Genomic DNA, 18,309 nt, shown 5'->3' on the forward strand with positions numbered 1-18,309 from the left:
CTGCCTCTCTCTCAAATACATAAAATCTTTAAAAAATAAAATAACTGTACAAGGATGCCCAAGTTGCAGGCAGAAGTCCTATTGTCCGAGAGACAAGTGGCTTGCAAGATCCTAAAAAAGATGGAGCGGTATGTCTCTATCTCATCTAAACAAAGTTTACAAATTGAAATTATATGATTATGGGTAAATTAAGAAACGGTTTTAGAGGGATTAGCATGATGAATTTCATGGATAAAACGAGACTTTCTTGATCATTTTAATGTAGAAGATTTCAAATGTGTCTCATTCAAGTTAATATGAACTAGCATTACAAGGTACTGAGTGTTCCCATTTCACAGATGCGCAAACTGAGACTCAGGGGGGAGAGGTGAGTCGACCAGGCTTTCCCTGATGCAGATCCAGCATTGGAAAATTAATTTCCAGTTCCAGAGCCCAGAGCCCATTCCATGACACGGTAGCAACACGTGGCCAGGAAACAAAAGTGTTCCTAGGGCTCCCTCCCCAGAGCTCGAACCGCCACCTCAGCTGGACCAGGTTAGGCTCAGGCCCCGGGAAGCTCCGGCCACGAGGCAGCGCCCCCTGCGGGCCGCAGTGCGCAGGCGCGGCACGCCCGTCCCGCCCCCGCCCCCCTCCACGTGCGGCGCACACCTCGCGCTCCCCTCCGCGGGGCTCGCCTCGCGCCTCCCTCCCTCCCTCCCACCGCCCCTCCGGTTCGGGCTTCCCATTGGCTGGGGGCTTCGTCCCTCCGACCGCAGCCCGGCAGGCCCCCGCCAGGCAGGAAGTCCCGCCCCAGGAGCGGCCGTCCGTGCTGCAGATTAGCCCAGGCGGCCGTCAGTCGGGGCGGCAGGCCAGAGTCGGCGGCGGGGGCCCGCGGTCGGTGCGCGACCCGGACTGGCGGTGGTTTCCGGTTCCGCGGGGCTGGCGGGCGGGCGGGCAGCCGGGAGCGGCGGCGGTGGCGGCGCCTGACAGACAATGAGGGCGGCGGGGCGGCGCTGAGCGGCGGCGGCGGCGAGCGACGCGGGGCCCGGGGGCGGGGCGGGGCGCCAGCCATGGACAATCAGGTGAGGAGCGGCCGCGCCGCCCCAGCGCAGCCCGCCGCCCGCCCGGTCCCCTCCCTCCCTCCCACGACCCGCCCGCCGGGCCCTCCTGGGTCCCGGCCTCCCCGCCCACGCTCAGCTCCCGCCCGCCCCGCTTTGTGCTCGCCCGCCGCTCCCCCGGCCTTTATGTGGGGCGGGGGCGCCCCTCCCCCATCCGCGACCCCGGCCCGGCCAGAGCGTCTCGGACTTCTCTGGGGACGCCGGCCTGGCCCGGCGCAGAGCCCCCTGAGACGCCCCCCGGAACCGCAGCCCGGCCCAGACCCCCCGGGATGCCCCTTGTGATCCCAGCCCAGCCCAGAGCCTTCTGGGACACTCCTCGGGACCCTGGCCCAGGCCAGAGTCTCCACAGGCGGCTCAGACTCCCCTGGGACTCCCCCTGAGACTCCAGTCCAGCCCAGCACCCTGTGGGACGCTCCTCGGGCCCCTGAACCAGCCTAGAGCCCCCACAGGTGGCCTAGAAACCCCTGCGATGCCCTTTGGGACCCCAGTGCGGCCCAGAACCCCTTGGACCCCAGCCCACTCCAGAGTCCCCGCAGGCACCCCTGGGAACTCCAGCCCAGTCCAGAGAGCCCCACAGCTACCCCTGGGACCCTTCAGATTTGTCAGATCTGGGCTGTACCACCCTTCTTTGGATCTAGGGCCTGTCTCCTTCTCTCTCCGGACCCTTGGCCCAGAGTCCCCTCAAACTAAGTGAGCCCGCAGCCTGCTGCTGCTTTTTCCTCAAACCAGTTGCTGGGGTTTGAGTCCCCGCCCCCCCCCCCCCCCCCCCCCGCCAGCCTCCCCACCCCCAGCCCCCCCAGAATCCCCGGGACCTTGGTGCAGCCTCCCGTTTCCTCAAACCTGGGCCCACCCTAAGCCTTCTTATCCCTCATTCTCTTCCAGGACCCAGCCTTCTCTCCCCCTTGATCTTGCCGCTGCCTTAGCCTAGGTGACCATTTACCCTTGAACTCTGGCTGGGGCCTGGGTTTTTCCCACAAGGACCCAGACCTGCGTTGAGCTCACCCCCTCATCCCCACTTTGGACTTGGGCTTGCTTCCTCAGACACTTTTGACCTCCCCGCCCCTTGCTTCCTCAGCTCCCTCTGGTTTCAGGCCCTGGTCAGTCCCTCGGCCCCTGGTGCCTGAAGGGCCCTCTTTAACCTTCAGATCCTTCTCTCAGACCAGGCCCAGGGGCATTTTATGTTCTGACCTGGAGCCCCTAAGCCCTTCAGACACCAGATACCTCACTTTCCTCAGCTTGGGTCCTCTTTGCCCCTGCAGCCCTGATTTACACTTCCCCACATTTTCCCCCAGTCCAGATCTCAGTCTGCCTCTTGCACCCTCAGCTGGCTTCCCTTTACAGACCTGCAGTTTCCCCAGCCCCCCTGTACCTCTCTCCTTGCATTCGGGGTCTCCCACTTCCTCCCGACATCCCCCAGCCTGACGTTTTGGCTTTCAGCCACTGTCCTCTCCCCCCAGCACACCCCGTATCCCTGCCTTCCCCAGCATCTTAGGGCCTTGCTCCAAACTCAGGGTGGTTCCCCAACCTCCATAAACCCTCCCTATGGCCCCTTTTCCTCCGTCTGGAAACCCGGAGTCTGTCAGCTTAAGTAAACCTGAGGCCTTTCAGGCCCTGGTCCCGCTTTCACCAGCTCTGCACGGTCTCCTCTTCAGTACCCATGCCCCTTCCTCTCTCAAGCCCAGGACTGTTGTGGTCCCCAACATGGGGTCATTTATTTCTTCATCCTTGCCCCCTGCCCCTGGCTTCCAGGGGCGCGAGGCCAGGAAGGGCGGTGGTGTGGGGCTATGGGGGTGGCAGCTGAAATCCGCAGTTAGTGAGGGCAGGTTGGGGCGTCCCTGGCTGCTGGCGCCACTGGGGCGGCTCTGTCTGGTAAGGCGCTGTGTGGCTGTGAGGTCTCAGGGGCGCGTGGGCAGGAGACCTCCCCTTGCCCATCCCGGTCACCTGTGGTGGTACAGGATCATTGTGGCCTTTCTCTTGAGAGGTGGGGTCGAGTTTATAGCTATTCAGTGGTGGATTTCTGTAGCATGGTGTGAGTTCACTTCTCTTGAAGGGACAGAGCTTGTTGCCTCCAGCCTGCACTGAGTTAAAAAACAAAAGAGAATATACCTTCAGTGTCCACGCTCAGTGAAGCCCCCCCTCCATGGGAAAGTCTTGTTGGGTACCAGGCAGGCATAGAATGTGGCTCCCTCCTGTCACCCCACCTGCTAGTCCCCCAGGGAGGTATCTTCAGCCCAAATGTGTCCATTCCCCTGTGATTTGCCAGGACCTGGCCATATGGGTTGTTGTCATTTATGTAAGTGGAATGGTGGGGATAGGTGGCATTCTTGGCCGTGACAGAGGGAGAGAACAGTCTTGCTTGAGTGGACTGGTGATCACACTTGGGCTGGGAGAGTGAGATCTCCACTGCCTGGTGTGCGGCCGCTAGCACCTGTGACTGTTTACATTCACATGCACCAGAGCGAAAAAGGCCATTTCTCAGTGGCATCAGCCCCAGTTTAAGTGCCCATTAACCACCACTACTGGGCTGCTGGCCACCTTAATGGGCAGCTCAGAGAGACAACAGTACCATCGTGGCAGAAAGTTCCATGGGGCAGTGCTAGTCTAGATCCTTACAGAAGTATTTGCGAGTGAAACTGACCCCAAAGGAAAGTATGTGGCATTCTATAGTCTGATTCTCTATTCCTGGCTGCATCTCTGCCAGTGTGGGAGAGGCCAGGAGCTCTGTCCCTTTCTTACAGAGATGGCAGTTCCTGGGAAGACAGGAGAGAATGTGTCCTTTACCCAAGTGAGTGAGTTGGCTGTGAGTGTTCAGGAATGACTTTGGTGCCTGGAAAACGCTTTGAATTCACTAGAATCTCGGCTTTCCCTTTCTCCCTTGAGTTGCCCCAAACCTGTAAATGGCTCAGCCTGATGGGAAACAACAGGACTTTTCCCTAAGGGCCTCTTGCCCCTCTTGCTTTGGGAAGGTTTGATTCTCTTTACCTTTCTGCCTTAGTCTCTAGAACTTTCAGGCTCAGCTAAGAAGGGGGATTCTGCATTTTGCCCTGGGCTCCCAGCTTCTCAGCATTGAAATCCTTACCCCATGGTCAGGAAAAGTCTTTCTGGTTACCTTTGCCCTGACTTTAACCCATCTAACCCAACCCCCAGTCCAGACTCACAGGTCCGTTGTGGGTTTTATATTTTGGGGGGTCATGGCCAGGAGGCATGGGTGGTGTGGAAGGATGGCATGGGTGAAGATGGAGCAGATGGTGAGAACGTGGAGGAAGGAGAATGGGGACAGTGTCTCTGGGCACAGGGGTGGCCTAGGGATCCAGGGGTGGTGTCAGCATCTGGATGGTCCTGTTCTCTGAAGGACCAGGGAGTCTTCCCTTCACAGAAGCCCTGGGCCTGGCACCTGAGGTAGGCGGCCGACCCATTGAATCACACAGTTGAAATGATACTTGCTGATTCTCCCAAGTTCAAGTGTGAGATCCCACTGCTGTTGACCATCCTCTGTTGTTCCAGAAGAGGAGGTTTGTTTCTGACAGCGATGGCCCAGTTTACAGATATGGAAATGGAGGCTCAGGAGGGTCCCGAGAGGAGTCAGGACCAGGTGGGATTCTTAGGGAACTGTGTCCTTTTCCCAAACCTTGGGGAGAAAGGCTCAGACTTGCACAGAGCACTAACTTCAGGGTGATGGGGTTCTCCCCCACCCAGCTCTGAGACCATCACTGGAAAGTTGACCTGCTGAGTGGTTTGTCCTAAAGTTACTATGTTGTATAGTACTTGAGGTAGGAACCAGAATCCTCTTCACCTTTATAACCATCATAGTTCCTTTCTTTCCTTTTTTTTTTTTAAAGACTTACTTATTTTAGAGAGAGAGAGCATGAGAGTGAGTGAACTGGTGGGGAGGGGCAGAGGGAGAGAGAATCTCAAGCAGACTCCCCACTGAGCATGGAGCCTGATGCGGGGCTCGGTCCCATGACCCTGAGATCGTGATCTAAGCTGAAATCAAGAGGCACTGAACAGACTGAGCCACCCAGGCGCCCTGTATCCATCATAGTTTCTAACTCAAAGTTTTGCGCTTAGCTTTGTTGGTTGAATAAAAGTAACTAGGAATCAGTCACTTTGTAACCAGGCCCACCTGGCATGTAGACGATGCCTTGATTAGGGTTGTGCTCCTTCAGAAATCTCCCAGTGCTGCTTCTTGGAGAACTTTGGTGATAGCCGGTACACCATCTCCACGTCTGTGGGCATGAATGTCAATACACGTATGTAGTACCCTGTCCAAGCCCTCCTGGCCAGCTGGTAAGGGTCAGTCTTCCCGGGAACCTGCAAACTAAGGATTGGGGGTGTCATCGCATCTCCTCATGGTCTGCACACTTACCTTAGTTTTCAGGGAGACATTCACCGAGCCCCTTCTTGTCCCTTTGTCATTAACCTTATGCCCTGGGCCAAAGGGACGAGGCCAGATGAAGAGCACAGGTGCTGGCCACCCCACCCCCCCCCGTGTGTCACTGGTTAGAAGACCAAGGCCTCGTGCAGGGGTTGTGAGAGGTCCCTTGGCTCTGTCCCCACCTCTGGGTGGGCAGTCTTTTGCTTGAGAGGATTGTCACTGAGGGATATCCATCATGTTCCCATCTTTCTCATGTTCTGATCCAGTAACTGCTCTTGAGAGCCTCCAGCCGGGTCTGGCGGGGAGAAAGTTCTGCAAAGAGTGTTTTATTTGGTATTGTGTTGCTATGGCTCTGTGGGACCAGCACCTTCTCCCACTTGTGTATGTGTGGACCATGTTGCCAGCAGCCGTGCCAGACCCAGTTGGACTTGGCACGGTCAATCTAGGCCGATGAGGGGAAAAGGCTCTTCGGTGTTCTCTCCTCCTGGGAGGGGAGGGAATTGTTGTATCTGAGGGAATTGGATACAGTAGCCAAACTCCAGGCATAATTATACCACTTGGTAAAGTATGAATTCCTAGGGGAAAGGGCATCTGTTGAAGAGAATTCCCACGAGGAAATCAGGGGAACTCTTACAGATAAACTCATTGTTAAAGACCTGCCTTTGGGGGCCCAGGCCGAGGGCAGGGTTCATGGGACACGGGAAGAATCCGATGAGGAAAGGCCTTAGAAGCAGCGGAGCTGTTGGAAGGAGGCTGGCTCACTATGAGTCCACATTTGGGGGGATCTCTACTGTTCAGTGAAGAAGTGCCCTCCAGGGTCTATTTGCCTGGCTTGCAGGACTTAGGATTACCACCCTTGGGTTCCAGTTGATCTGGAGAGAGCAGTGCATGGCTAAAGGCCCTCAGCCCAAGCCTAACTGTCTCCGATTACCCTCAGAGCCCTGGAGCTGCTCCATCTCCATTTGAGGGTCTTCCAGATGATATCCCAGAAGTAAAATAGTGAACTCTTTCCGGGGCAGGTGTGGAATGTTCCCCCTTTGTTCCCAGCTTTTGTGGGGGGAGTGGGTGGCAAAGTGGTTCCCAGGGTTCTGGGATATCACTGAGGCACTGAGGCTGGGTCCCTGGGGCTACTTCCAGCCACCCACTTGGAGGTTGAGCAGAGTGCCTCCAAGCAGCAGGCAGGACAAGTGAAATGCATTCCTTCCGAGACAGTTGAGAGCTTAACTAACTGGCAGTTAACCTCTTTATAAAGCCAGGCACCCTTCCTGGAGAAAGAGCTAACTGATTCACTTCAATTCTTTGGTTCTGCTGCATGGGGAAGGAGTCCAGGTGGATTAAGGCAGGAGGGGGGCAGAACCCTTGAAGGTGGAATTGGCTTAGTTGTGCTAATAAATTATCATGACTTGACAAGTCAGAGTAGCTGGGGAGGGCTCAGTTTCTCGCCTGTCTCCAGCTCAAGTAGCTTGAATGTCTTACTGAATTAGTGGTTTCTTTTCCAAGACAGTGGGCTCAGAATCCGTGTGACTCCACCATCTTTATTTCTTGAAAGATTCCAGCATTTGGTGGGGGGGCATTCCTCTTGGTAGTGCACCAGCACACGCTGTCTTCGGCCCCTCAAGGCGGGGGGGGGGGGGGGAGTGTCCAGGCTGAGTTGGCGCCAGCCCCGGGGGCATAGATGCTGCCCGGGCAGAGCTTTGGGCATGGTCTGCCAGCTGCAGAGATCACCCAGCGCTGCTTCACAACCTTCCTGTTTACTTTGGCCTCTGGGGCAGTTTCTTGGCGCTTCGTTCTCTCCCTCTCCGATGGAACTGTGGTCTTCCATTCTTTCACAATAACTGCCCTGCCCCTGGTGTGCCCTGGGTAGGAGCCCCAGCTAATCAGAACTGCTGAGAAGGCAGCCGGCTTGGTGAATAGCCCACTCTGAGGAGACCTCTCAGGACGTGTGAGTTAACGCCCAAGAACCAAAAGTCAGAGTCGTCTGCCGGCATGTGGTTATGATCATATGTAGTTAGTTCACCTGTAACCCTCCCAGCGGTCCAAGGAACACCTCCCGATTTCTCAGTGTGAAGGCAGAGTTTCTGTCCTGTGTGTAAGGGCATCTGGGGGTTCCAGTCCACTCGGGGTAATGTAAGTACCGGTCGGGCTCATTTATGTTGAACGTGGACCATGTGCCGTGCTCTGCACATGGATGCTTGGGTTGATTTGAGCATTACCTGTTTATCCAGACGTTTGCTCCCTCGTTTCTAGCTTTTTGTGTGGTGGTTCCCCCTTGAGTATCCTGTCGCCTGTCCCCTCCCCACACCCTGCCACCACATGGCATCGGCAGCGTCCCAGTGTCCTGGGTCTTGGGCTTGAGCTTCCTTGTCTCTCTTCTATCCGGTCTTTTTTTTCTTTTTTTTTTAAGGGGGGAGCTCGAACTCACGGCTCTGAGATCAAGAGCTGCATGCTCTACGGACTGAGCCACTCAGGCGCCCCTCCACTCTTAAGTGGCGCCCCATCCACTCTTAAGTCCTGCCAGTTCTCCCATTTCAGACTCGGCTAAATCTCCTTTTCCAGCCCCTCCCTCTGGTTGCCTCCTAGCAGGCTTGTTGTTTGTCTGTCTGTCCTTTTCTGCCTTCAGCCTAAACTGTACACAATTGCCGGGGAATTTTTACTCAGATACTGTTTCCTTGCATCCATCATCTGCTTACAATTGGCTGTCAGTTCTGCTGTGGGGAATCTAAATGCTCCATCCCAACCCCCACCCGGCCTTCTAGTGGCCCTGGACCCAGCAAGCCCCTCCTCTTTTCCCTGTGGAGCCCCACAGTGACTGCGATCCCGTGCTGGGGGACCTCCTACTCTGTGGTTTACAGTTGGCTCGCTAAGTGCGCAGAGCCTCCCAGCAGCTCTTCCATACACTGGGACCCCCCTCTCCTTATCAGTGTCCTTATTGGCCCTTCCCTCTTGGAAATCACCACTTAGAATTTGCTGATCTAGGAAGGTTCTCTAGTTTAAATTATCTTGTATTATTGATGCCTCGTATATGGTGGTTCCAAGACGGAAGTAAAGGATGAGCTAGATGTGGTCCCTGAGGAGGCAGCAGTGAGCAGCCAAGGGGGCGGGGGGGATGAAGTGGGTGCTGTACCCAGACCACCGCGGAGCCTCTAAGGCATGCCACCAGCTTGGGGATGGCTCATGTTTTTGTGTGTGTGCACCTGTGCGCATACCTCAACACATAAAACCTACACGTGGATGGCAAGACACACTCTGACTTCAAAAAGCTTAAAAAGTGAAAAACGATGAGCATCTTGGACTTGAGGAAACACACAGGTGGGAGGCGGGAGGTGTGCTGAGGCGTTTGGACTTTATTCTGAGGGAGTGGCGAGCCATGGAAAGCTGCACCGGCAGAGCGATCATTTGTGTCTGTCCTGCTTTCCTGGCAGTGACCGAGAGAGCAAGGAGGGAGGGAGGACGCTGGTGCGGCAATCTGCTCCTGGGGGAGCGGGGACTGGGAATCATAGAAGAGGCAGGAGGACACGCAAGGTCAGCTGGGGAGAAAGGGGTTCCAAAGTACAGAGCAGGAGGTCTCTGGTGGGCGGCGGGGAGGGTGGTTCCCTAGAGGGGGCACGGGGGCGGAGGGGGGGCTTTGCTGGGTAAGTGTGGGTTGCACGCCACCCAGTAACATGCTCTTGGCTGTCTCAGCACTTAGAAACAAGTGTCCGCTTGGCCTCTGCTTTCTTTGTGGCATTCTTGCATTTGATACTAGGTGTCAGGCCGTATCTATGAGAAGCCTGGGGAGGATCTTACAGACTAGAGTGGATGTTTACAGTGGGTTCCCTGTCGGTGGTTTTGGCCCACCTAGTTGTAAACGTTTTGTGGCTTTGTGTTCAGTGGAGTGGAACTGGCACGAGCTCCCTCACATTTCAAGCACAGAGTCACATACGTGCGTAAGGAAGGGAGCCTGGCTGCCGGGGCTGCAGGTCCACCTGGGACCCGTCCCCCAGGTGGCTTCATCCTGGCCCCTCCATTTGCACTGTGAACCACTATTCTGCCCTTAAAACTGAAAGCCAGTGTTTGTGTGGACTCAGGTGACCCAAAGGGTCTCTGTTCTCCAGAGGCATCCCACGGGACAGAGGAGAGGGAACACGCTTTCATCAAGGAGCTTGGGTGACTTGACCAGGGAGGCAAGATGGCAGAGGGGCCCCGGAAGCAGGCCCTCGGGGGACACACCTGTGCTTGAATCCGGGCCCTGCTCCCTACCAGCTGACGGTGTGCTGCTTAGCAGCTCAGTCCCGGGCTCTTGGTTTCCTCATCTGTAAAATGAAGGAACTGCACTGTAGGTCACACTGGGAGATGTATTCAGAGAGCTCTTGGTGAGGATTCCAGCTCAGGACAAGGCGCCACCCCCAAGAGTCCGACATCCGAGCAGGGCCAATAACAGATTGTGAGCCGAGGAGTTCCAGCAGTGACAGATGCTAAGAACATAGGATGTGACACAGAGTGACCGGGGTGGTGGTGGGTGCCTTCAGATTGCGTGGCCAGGGGGTCTTCCCAGGGGAGGTGACATTCAAGCCGAGACTTCAGTGATAGGAAGGAGCCAGCCTTGGAAAGGCCTAGGGAAAGAGCACCTGAGACGGGGAACCGCAGGTGCAGAGGCCCCGAGATAGGAATGAGCAGGGCTTGTTGGAGGAACAGCAGGGAGGTTGGCTGAGATGGTGGATGAGGATGAGGACGGGAGGAAACAGCAGGGCCTCTAGTGGGCCTGCCAAGCAGCTCGCATGGTGCCTCGTCCACCGTAAGGCTCTTTGTGCCCTCGTTGTGAGTTGAGAATCCCATGGCAGTGCTCAAGAGTCTTGTCTTTTCCCGTGGCCAGCGTTCACCATGCTCTGTAGACGATAGGGTGGGAAGGCTTGTGGTCCCCTGCTCTGGGCTTTTCACTGACCCGTGCCGGCGTCTTTCTCCCTCCAGTGCACTGTCCAGGTCAAGTTAGAGCTGGGACACCGCGCCCAACTGCGCAAGAAGCCCACCACAGAGGGGTTCACCCACGATTGGATGGTGTTTGTCCGTGGCCCTGAGCAATGTGAAATCCAGCACTTCGTGGAGAAAGTGGTCTTCCGGCTGCACGACAGCTTCCCCAAGCCCAAGCGTGGTGAGTGCCTCCAGCCTGGTGGGGCAGCCCTGCAGGGACCGAGTGTTGTGACATAATCCATGTGTCATCACTCCTTGAAAGGCTTGTTTCCTCCCTCTCCTCGGGAGCAACGGGGCCCACACTCTGAGCTTCTGGCTTGCACTCCTCTCCATGCTGGAGGGAAGGTACCCAGACAGGATGCGGCCCTTTCTGACTTTAAAATAAGATGGTCCTCCTCCCTCCTCTCTGCTTCTCCTTCAGCTCATGAGATCATTGTAGGGAAAACCCCAAGGACGTGGTGACTGTGTCTTGTATCATTGTTTAGACCTGGGCTCTGAGAAGCATGCAGAGAACGTAGCCAGTGGCCAGTGGGTGGGAAGGGCGACTTACTCCCACCTGGTGAGTAATCAGGAAATTGCTTATTGGGCCTACATTTGATGAGAGATGCCATTTTAAGAATTTGTGATATTTGGGGCAAAAAGCATAAAGGGTTCTCATTTCATTGCTATCTTGTTTTGTGTGTCTTCCTTCCCTGTACCACCCCTCAGACTGCTGTTTGTGGAGCAGAAGGAAACGCCTCATTCATGTATTCTGCACAGATCTCGATTACCTGTGGCCCAGTAGTCTGAGGGGGCCGAGAGATGGGAACTTACCCAGCTTATGGGGGGGCGGTCGGAGAGCACTGCCTAGGGAATTTGGGTTGAAGTTGGTGACTGTCTCCTTAGCTCTGTGGGCCCGGTGCCGTGTCTGCTCTTCTCATCATTGAGTCCCCCCGGGTGAAGTGTGGCACGTCAGTCACAGGGGTCCAGTAAATAATTTCTTGAACGGATGTGTTGATAAAGGAGAGAGGGACTTTTTTGCTGGAAAAGTACTGCAGGGTGGGGAGAGCCACTGCTGAGCCCTCTGCCCCAAGTGCAGGGGCCCATGGGGGCTGAGCGTGAGCAAGCGTGGATGGCCTCAGGCTGAAGCAGGAGCACGGCGTGGGATCCCCTGGGGGCCTGGGCCTGTGCCAGCAAGTGGCTTGTGCTCTAGTGGGGAAATGACTTCTGTTACACATGCAGAAAGTTGTGGTTCACAAGGGAAGGCAACTGGAGATTCCTAGCGGTGTGGTAGCCATTTGTTTTTCTTCTGGTTTCTTCCATCGGCTTTCAGCTATTCCTTTCCCTCATTTCTCCTTTCCTGGTCTCCTTTTCCTTCTTTTCTTGAGCATCCTGGAGGAAAGCAGCTCGGTTACTACAACAGCACATGTCTATCAAGCACCTTCAGGAATAAGTCCATGGTGCTTACTGGGCACTTCCTGCTAAGCTCTCTTCCCGTTCGGGGTCCCCGTGCAGTCTCCCCACAGCGCCCTGACCGATGGGAGACAGGCTCAAGAGGGCTCGCTGCACGGCCTGTGCTTTAAAGCCGGGTCTGCCCACCGGCCTGGGGCAGCGCCCGCTTGTTATCAGCACCCGCACGCCCCTTCCCTCGGGTGTTCCTGCTTGCTGTCGGTGCTGTCCTCCTGGGCTGGGCCCTCCGAGCTCCTTAGGCAGCTTCCTCTCCAGTTCTTCACCGTTGCCCTCCCCCGTCTTCTCCCCTTCTCTCTGGGGTGGCCCCGGTGGGATGTTTCCATCCACCTTTAAGCTGTTTATTTCACCTTTGTGTCCCCCTGGGCACCAGAAGCGACACGAATGGCAGTCTGCGTTTATCATGTACTTGCTCTGTGCCATGCTCGTGACAACCCTGCCACGTGGGGCCTCCCAGAATCCCTCAAGGCAGATGTGGTCACTGAGGTTCAGAGAGGCCCAGTAGCCCGTGGTGGTCGCAGGGAGGCGGCACCTGCTGAGTTCCAGGTACTTGGGAAATGGGGTGATGCGCGGGGCACACTCTCTGAAGGCGTCAGTTCGGGGGCAGAGGTGTGATCAGTAGCTGAAGCGTGCTGCTTGCGAAGTCTGTCAGTGAGCGTGGATGCCCGAGCTCGGGGAGCAGCTGCACCAAATGTATCACATCGTGAACGTGGCCGTGTTGACCACACTCATCTTGCCGGTTGTCAACGAGACATGGATCAGGTTAAAGAGAGTGTGAATTTCACACAGGGCTCTCTGAAATTACACATGATCTACTTAAAAAGCATTTTTTCAATCAAATACGTGCTCCTACAAACCCAACAGAAGTGTGCAGGACGGGAAGTTTTCCTTTCTGTCTCACACTGGCCATGCTGCCCCGGAGCACTTGAGCCCTTTCTGGATTTCTCCTTCCTGAACATCTTAAAAAGATTTCATTTATTTATTTGACAGAGAGAGACACAGCAAAAGACGGAACACAAGCAGGGGGAGTGGGAGAGGGAGAAGCAGGCTCACTGCCGAGCAGGGAGCCCGATGTGGGGCTCGATCCCAGGACCCTGGGATCATGACCTGAGCCGAAGGCAGACGCTTAACGACTGAGCCACCCAGGCGCCCCATTCCCGAACATCTTAAAAGTAGTAGAAGCAAATTTGCTACCTCCTGATTTTCCAAATTAAAACAATGTTTTTAACTTACCAGCTCTATGCTAAATTCCAGCCCTTCCTCCAGCATCTCTTAACAAGTTTTGTAAGTAAGTGATTCGTTTTCAGTGGTTGTCTTTGTGACTTTGAATGAGGAGACAAACCTGCTCACCTTTTGGATCCTCCACAGTGGCTCCCGTCATCCTTGGAGGAAGACCTCTGGCTGCTGGGTCTAACTCACGGTTTCTTTGCTCAGCCACCCACATGCCACATGCTTCGTAGCCTTTTGCTGGTTTTTTTGTTTTTGTTTTTGTTTTTTTCCCTTTTTAGCCCCATCTTAACAAATTACACATGTTATTATCTTGTCCATCTTCCCTCCTCCCCCGAGAGATGTATGTCTTGCTATATGCAGTTTGCTGCTGTGACCTCAGTGCTGAAAGAATACAGTAGGTGCTTACTAAATATTTATTGAATGAACAAATGGATTCTCCAGCCCTGTCAACTTTTGTCCGTGCTTTCTGACTTTCCACCTGGGAAGAGAAGGACCTGAGCACCCCTGCCTTTCCTTGAGCCTTACACCCCTCCTTTTGGGGGCTACACTTCTGCTCCCAGATTAGGGATTAATTCTAGAAGTTGGAAACCAACTGTTCTGTTGATTCTGTTCCCTGTTGGGCGGGTCATGTTGCCAGGATTTCATTCATCCTCTGAGCTCTGGGCCACCCAAAGGAGAACGCTCAAGGTCATGTCAAGGTCAGGTGGGTCCTTTCTGTCATTCTTGATTAAAATTTCGCCCTGTTTACTTTGCCTCATGTTTGGGCTATAACTTTGAATAATTTGCTTCTCTCCTTTTTCCCCCTTGTGTTGTTCTTTGATATCCAAAGAACTTCACTTTTTTCACATCCTCTCCATCATTTCCTTTATTTGGTGGAGTTTTTTTCCCCTCCTGGATATTTCATTCTGGTTCTCTTTATCTTTCAGAATTCTCTAATTAGGACTGGCAGCTGTCAAGGCCACCTTTTTAGCCGCTACCCTGGGACTTTATTGTTCTCCTGGGGGGATTTATTTATTACCCTGTGTTTTGGCTTGTTGTTTTACTGGAGTAATTTCTAAAGTAATGTCCCAAGAGACTAATTGCTTAAGCGATTTCGAAGAGAGGCATGTGGGAAATAAACTCTGACTCCTAGTGCATTGGAGAATGCCATTAATCTGTTCTCACACTCGACTGATAGTTTGGTTGGGTATAATATTTTAGTTTGAGACTTGTGATCACTGAGAACTTTTAAAATACTGCTTCATCCTCTTCCGAGGAGTCCGATGCTATTGGGTTCTGATGCTATTGCAGATGACCTGTTTTGTTTGTTTGCTTGCTTTTCTCTAGAAGCATTTAGGATGTTTTTTATAGCATTGTTTCTGGGGTCTTTTTTGTTGTTCTTAATGTTGGACGTTTGGTGTCCTTCATTTTTAACTCTGAAAAGTTTTCTTCTACTTCTTTGACAATTTCTTTTTATTTTCTCTTTTTTCTTTCTGGGATGCTTCTTACTTAAATCCTATATGCTTAAATCTTTTCATATGTAAAATAGAAACAATTGTATCTGTCTGTTGTGGGGTTTTTTTGCCAGTGTCTAAATTAATGTATTTTATTTTATTTGTTTATTTTTGTTATGTTAGTCACCATGCAGTACATCATTAGTTTTTGATGTAGTGTTCCATGATTCATTGTTTGCGTATAACACCCAGTGCTCCATGCAATACGTGACCTCCTTGATACCCATCACTGGGCTCACCCATCCCCCCACCCCCCAAAACCCTCAGTTTGATTCCCAGAGTTCATAGTCTCTCACGGTTCATCTCCCCCTCTGATTCCCCCCTCTTCCTTTTTCCCTTCCTTCTCCTAATGTCCTCCATGCTATTCCTTATGTTCCACAGATAAGTGAAACCATATGATAATTGTCTTTCTCTGCTTGACTTATTTCACTTAGCATAATCTCCTCCAGTCCCATCCATGTTGATACAAAAATTGGGTATTCATCCTTTCTGATGGCTGAGTAATATTCCATTGTATATATGGACCACATCTTCTTTATCCATTCGTCTGTTGAAGGGCATCTCAGCTCCTTCCACAGTTTGGCTATCGTGGACATTGCTGCTATGAACACTGGGGTGCATATGGCCCTTCTTTTCACTACATCTGTATCTTTGGGGTAAACACCCAGTAATGCAATTGCTGGGTCATAGGGTAGCCCTCTTTTTAACTTCTTGAGGAACCTCCACACTGTTTTCCAGAGTGGCTGTACCAACTTGAATTTCCACCAACAGTGTAAGAGGGTTCCTCTTTCTCCACAACCTCTCCAACATTTGTTGTTTCTTGTCTTGTCAATGTTTGCCATTCTAACTGGTATAAAGTGGTATCTCAGTGTGGTTTTGATTTGAATTTCCCTGACGGCTAATGATGATGAACATTTTTTCATGTGTCTGTTAGCCATTCATATGTCTTCTTTGGAGAAGTGTCTGTTCATGTGTTCAGCCCATTTTTGACTTGATTATTTGTCTTTTGGGTGTTGAGTTTGAGAAGTTCTTTATAGATCTTGGTTATCAGCCCTTTATTTGTAGTGTCATTTGCAAATATCTTCTCCCATTCCGTGGGTTGCCTCTTTGTTTTGTTGACTGTTTCCTTTGCTGTGCAGAAGCTTTTTATTTTGATGAAGTCCCAAAAGTTCATTTTCGCTTTTGTTTCCCTTGCCTTTGGAGACGTGTCTTGAAAGAAGTTGCTGTGGCCGATGTTGAAGAGGTTACTGCCTATGTTCTCCTCTAGGATTTTGATGGATTCCTGTCTCACATTGAGGTTTTTCATCCATTTAGAGAACTCTGAAAAGTTTTCTTCTACTTCTTTGACAATTTCTTTTTATTTTCTCTTTTTTCTTTCTGGGGTGCTTCTTACTTAACTCCTGTATGTTTAAATCTTTTCCTATGTAAAACAGAAATAACGGTATCTGTCTCACAAAGTTGTCCTAAGAATTAAATATGTTTATAAAGTGCTAGGCACACAGTAGGTGCTTTATAAATATTAGGTACTGTTACTCTTTGTTTAATCTGAACTGTTTCTTTACATCTCACCCTTTAAAAATGCGTCTTTTTGCTCTGCATCCTGGGAGGTTTCCTCCACTTTACTTTCTAGTCTTTTCATTGAGTTATAAAATTGTAAGTACTCTATTTTTAACTTCTAAGAGCCCTTTCCTACTTTCTAATTATCCTTTTTAAAGTATTTTGTTTTTATTTGTTGGGCATGTGTTGGATCTGAGGACATTGGCTCTAATTTGTTGTTTTCCTCAAGTTCTCATGTGGTCTCCAAATTATTCCTGGTTTTTTTTTTTTAAGATTTTATTTGAGAGAGAGAGAGTGAGAGAGAGCAGAGCAGGGGGCAGGGGAAGAGGGAGAATCAGGCTCTCCGCTGGGCAGGGAGCCCCATGTGGGGCTTGATCCCAGGACCCCAGGATCATGACCTGAGCTAAAGGCAAGATGCTTAACCATCTGAGCCACCCAGGCACCCCTGAATTTTTCCTGTTTCTTTTTTTTTTTTTTTTTTAAGATTTTATTTATTTATTTGACAGACACAGCAAGAGAGGGAACACAAGCAGGGGGAGTGGGAGAGAGAGAAGCAGGCTTCCTACAAAGCGGGGAGCCCGATGCGGAGCTCGATCCCAGGACCCTGGGATCATGACCTGAGCTGAAGGCAGATGCTTGACGACTGAGCCACCCAGGCACCCCTGAATTATTCCTGTTTCTTTGGGCTCTTTCCTACAGGTGGGAACTCTTACTGGGAGCTCTTTGTAAGGCAGGATGGGTTTTGTTGACCAGTAGGCTTCTGGTTAGGGAGTGGAGCCCCCAATTTCAAGATGAGGTCATCAGAAGAAAGGGATCTGTGATGGGAGAGGGTCAGTGTAGCTGGATCTAGGACCTGAGGCCAGGCTGGCAAGAGATGGGGCCGGTCATGACAAAGCACCTTGCAACACCCTTGAGGGACTTGAAGTTGGTCCTGAGGGCAGTGGGGAGCCATCAGGGGACACGGTCCGGTTCACAGTTCAGAATGATCATTACAGCTGCCCGTGCTGAAGATGCCCAGGAGTGAGCCTGAGACAGAATAGCCAGTGAGGTGCTGGCCAGTAACATGCGAGAGGCAGGGTGCCTGGGCTGGAGCAGAGGCATGGGGCGCCGGGGCAGTAGGTGCATTCCAGAGTGTTTTGGAGGTAGACGTGATAGCACTCAGTGACAGGTGAGCTTGGGAGACGGAGGAGTCGGGGTGACCTCGGGTCCTTGGGTGGGTGGTGGGCAGCCTGGCTCCTGAGCTGTGGGGTGCTGGGGAGGTGCAGGTTAAGAGGGGCATAAGGAGGTGGCTTGGGGTCGGCTGTATCTGGAGCTTCCCACCTGGCCCCCATGGGAGTATGTCTGAGGAGCAGAAGGAGGCCGGCTGGAACAGAAATTTGCTGCTGACCTCATCTGGGTTATGTGGGTTTACTACCTGTTGACCCAGCCTGTTGTCCTGGAGGCAGGGCTGCTCCCTCCTTCTAGGTGGGCTGAGCATCAGACTGAGGGTGGTGACACAGAGGAAGCGGTGCCAGACCAGAGGCGTCCTCATGGCCTGTCATCACTCCAGCACCTGACACTGCCAGACGTGGACAGTGGCAGAGTGAATGAATGGATGCTGTCACCACTGCATTTGGCAGCAGTAATGATTTATGCGGAGACCCTTATGTCAGGTGACAGTGTTCGGGGTGCTCAACAGAGGCAGCCGGGGCCACTGCTGGCCTCCAGGAGGCTGTGCTGTGTGCTGTGGCATGTCCTGGGGCTGTTTTGGGAGCCCCCTCCCCGCCGACGCCTGGTGGGGAAGTCAATCCAGTTGAGTAAGCCTCATATACCGGCGGTGTGCAAGGTCCTGCCCCCCCGGAAGTGTCTCCTGTGGCAGGGCACGGGGCTGGCTCCTAGAGCGCCCAGCGAGCACACAGCTGGGGAGATGATAGCCGGCTTCCAGCTGGACTTTGAAGGGAGGAGGGTCTTCAGCATGGGAGGGTGGGATGGGGTGGAGGGAGGGAGCCGTGGGTGAGGTTCCTGGAGCCAAAGCCGGCTCATCCCCCTGCGGCTCATCCCCGCTCTGGTCTGTGAGGCCAGCAGGGGCTCCTGAAGCCTGAGCCACACGCCCGTCCCCTGCTCCCCTGGGGTTTGCAGGCTGGGGTCCCATGCAAGGCTTTCCAGCTAGCCCTGCCTTTGAGGG

At 53.1% G+C, this 18,309-nt stretch overlaps 1 protein-coding gene across 2 annotated transcripts in view; it reads left to right on the forward strand.

Annotated features, from left to right (window-relative positions):
• The first annotated feature begins 897 nt into the window (after positions 1 to 897).
• Positions 898 to 18,309, forward strand: part of MLLT1 (MLLT1 super elongation complex subunit) — a 67,834-nt gene continuing 50,422 nt past the window's right edge. The window contains exons 1-2 of one of the 2 annotated variants that reach the window (XM_036120673.2): positions 898 to 1,061; positions 10,420 to 10,600. In XM_036120673.2, the coding sequence (XP_035976566.1) occupies positions 1,050 to 1,061; positions 10,420 to 10,600 (193 nt within the window). In that variant the 5' untranslated portion in view covers positions 898 to 1,049. The remainder of the gene's footprint in view (positions 1,062 to 10,419; positions 10,601 to 18,309) is intronic. The other variant, XM_036120672.2, reaches the window with a different exon arrangement.

This window comes from Halichoerus grypus, chromosome 1 (assembly GCF_964656455.1).
Source record: "Halichoerus grypus chromosome 1, mHalGry1.hap1.1, whole genome shotgun sequence".
NCBI classification, from domain to species: domain Eukaryota; kingdom Metazoa; phylum Chordata; class Mammalia; order Carnivora; family Phocidae; genus Halichoerus; species Halichoerus grypus.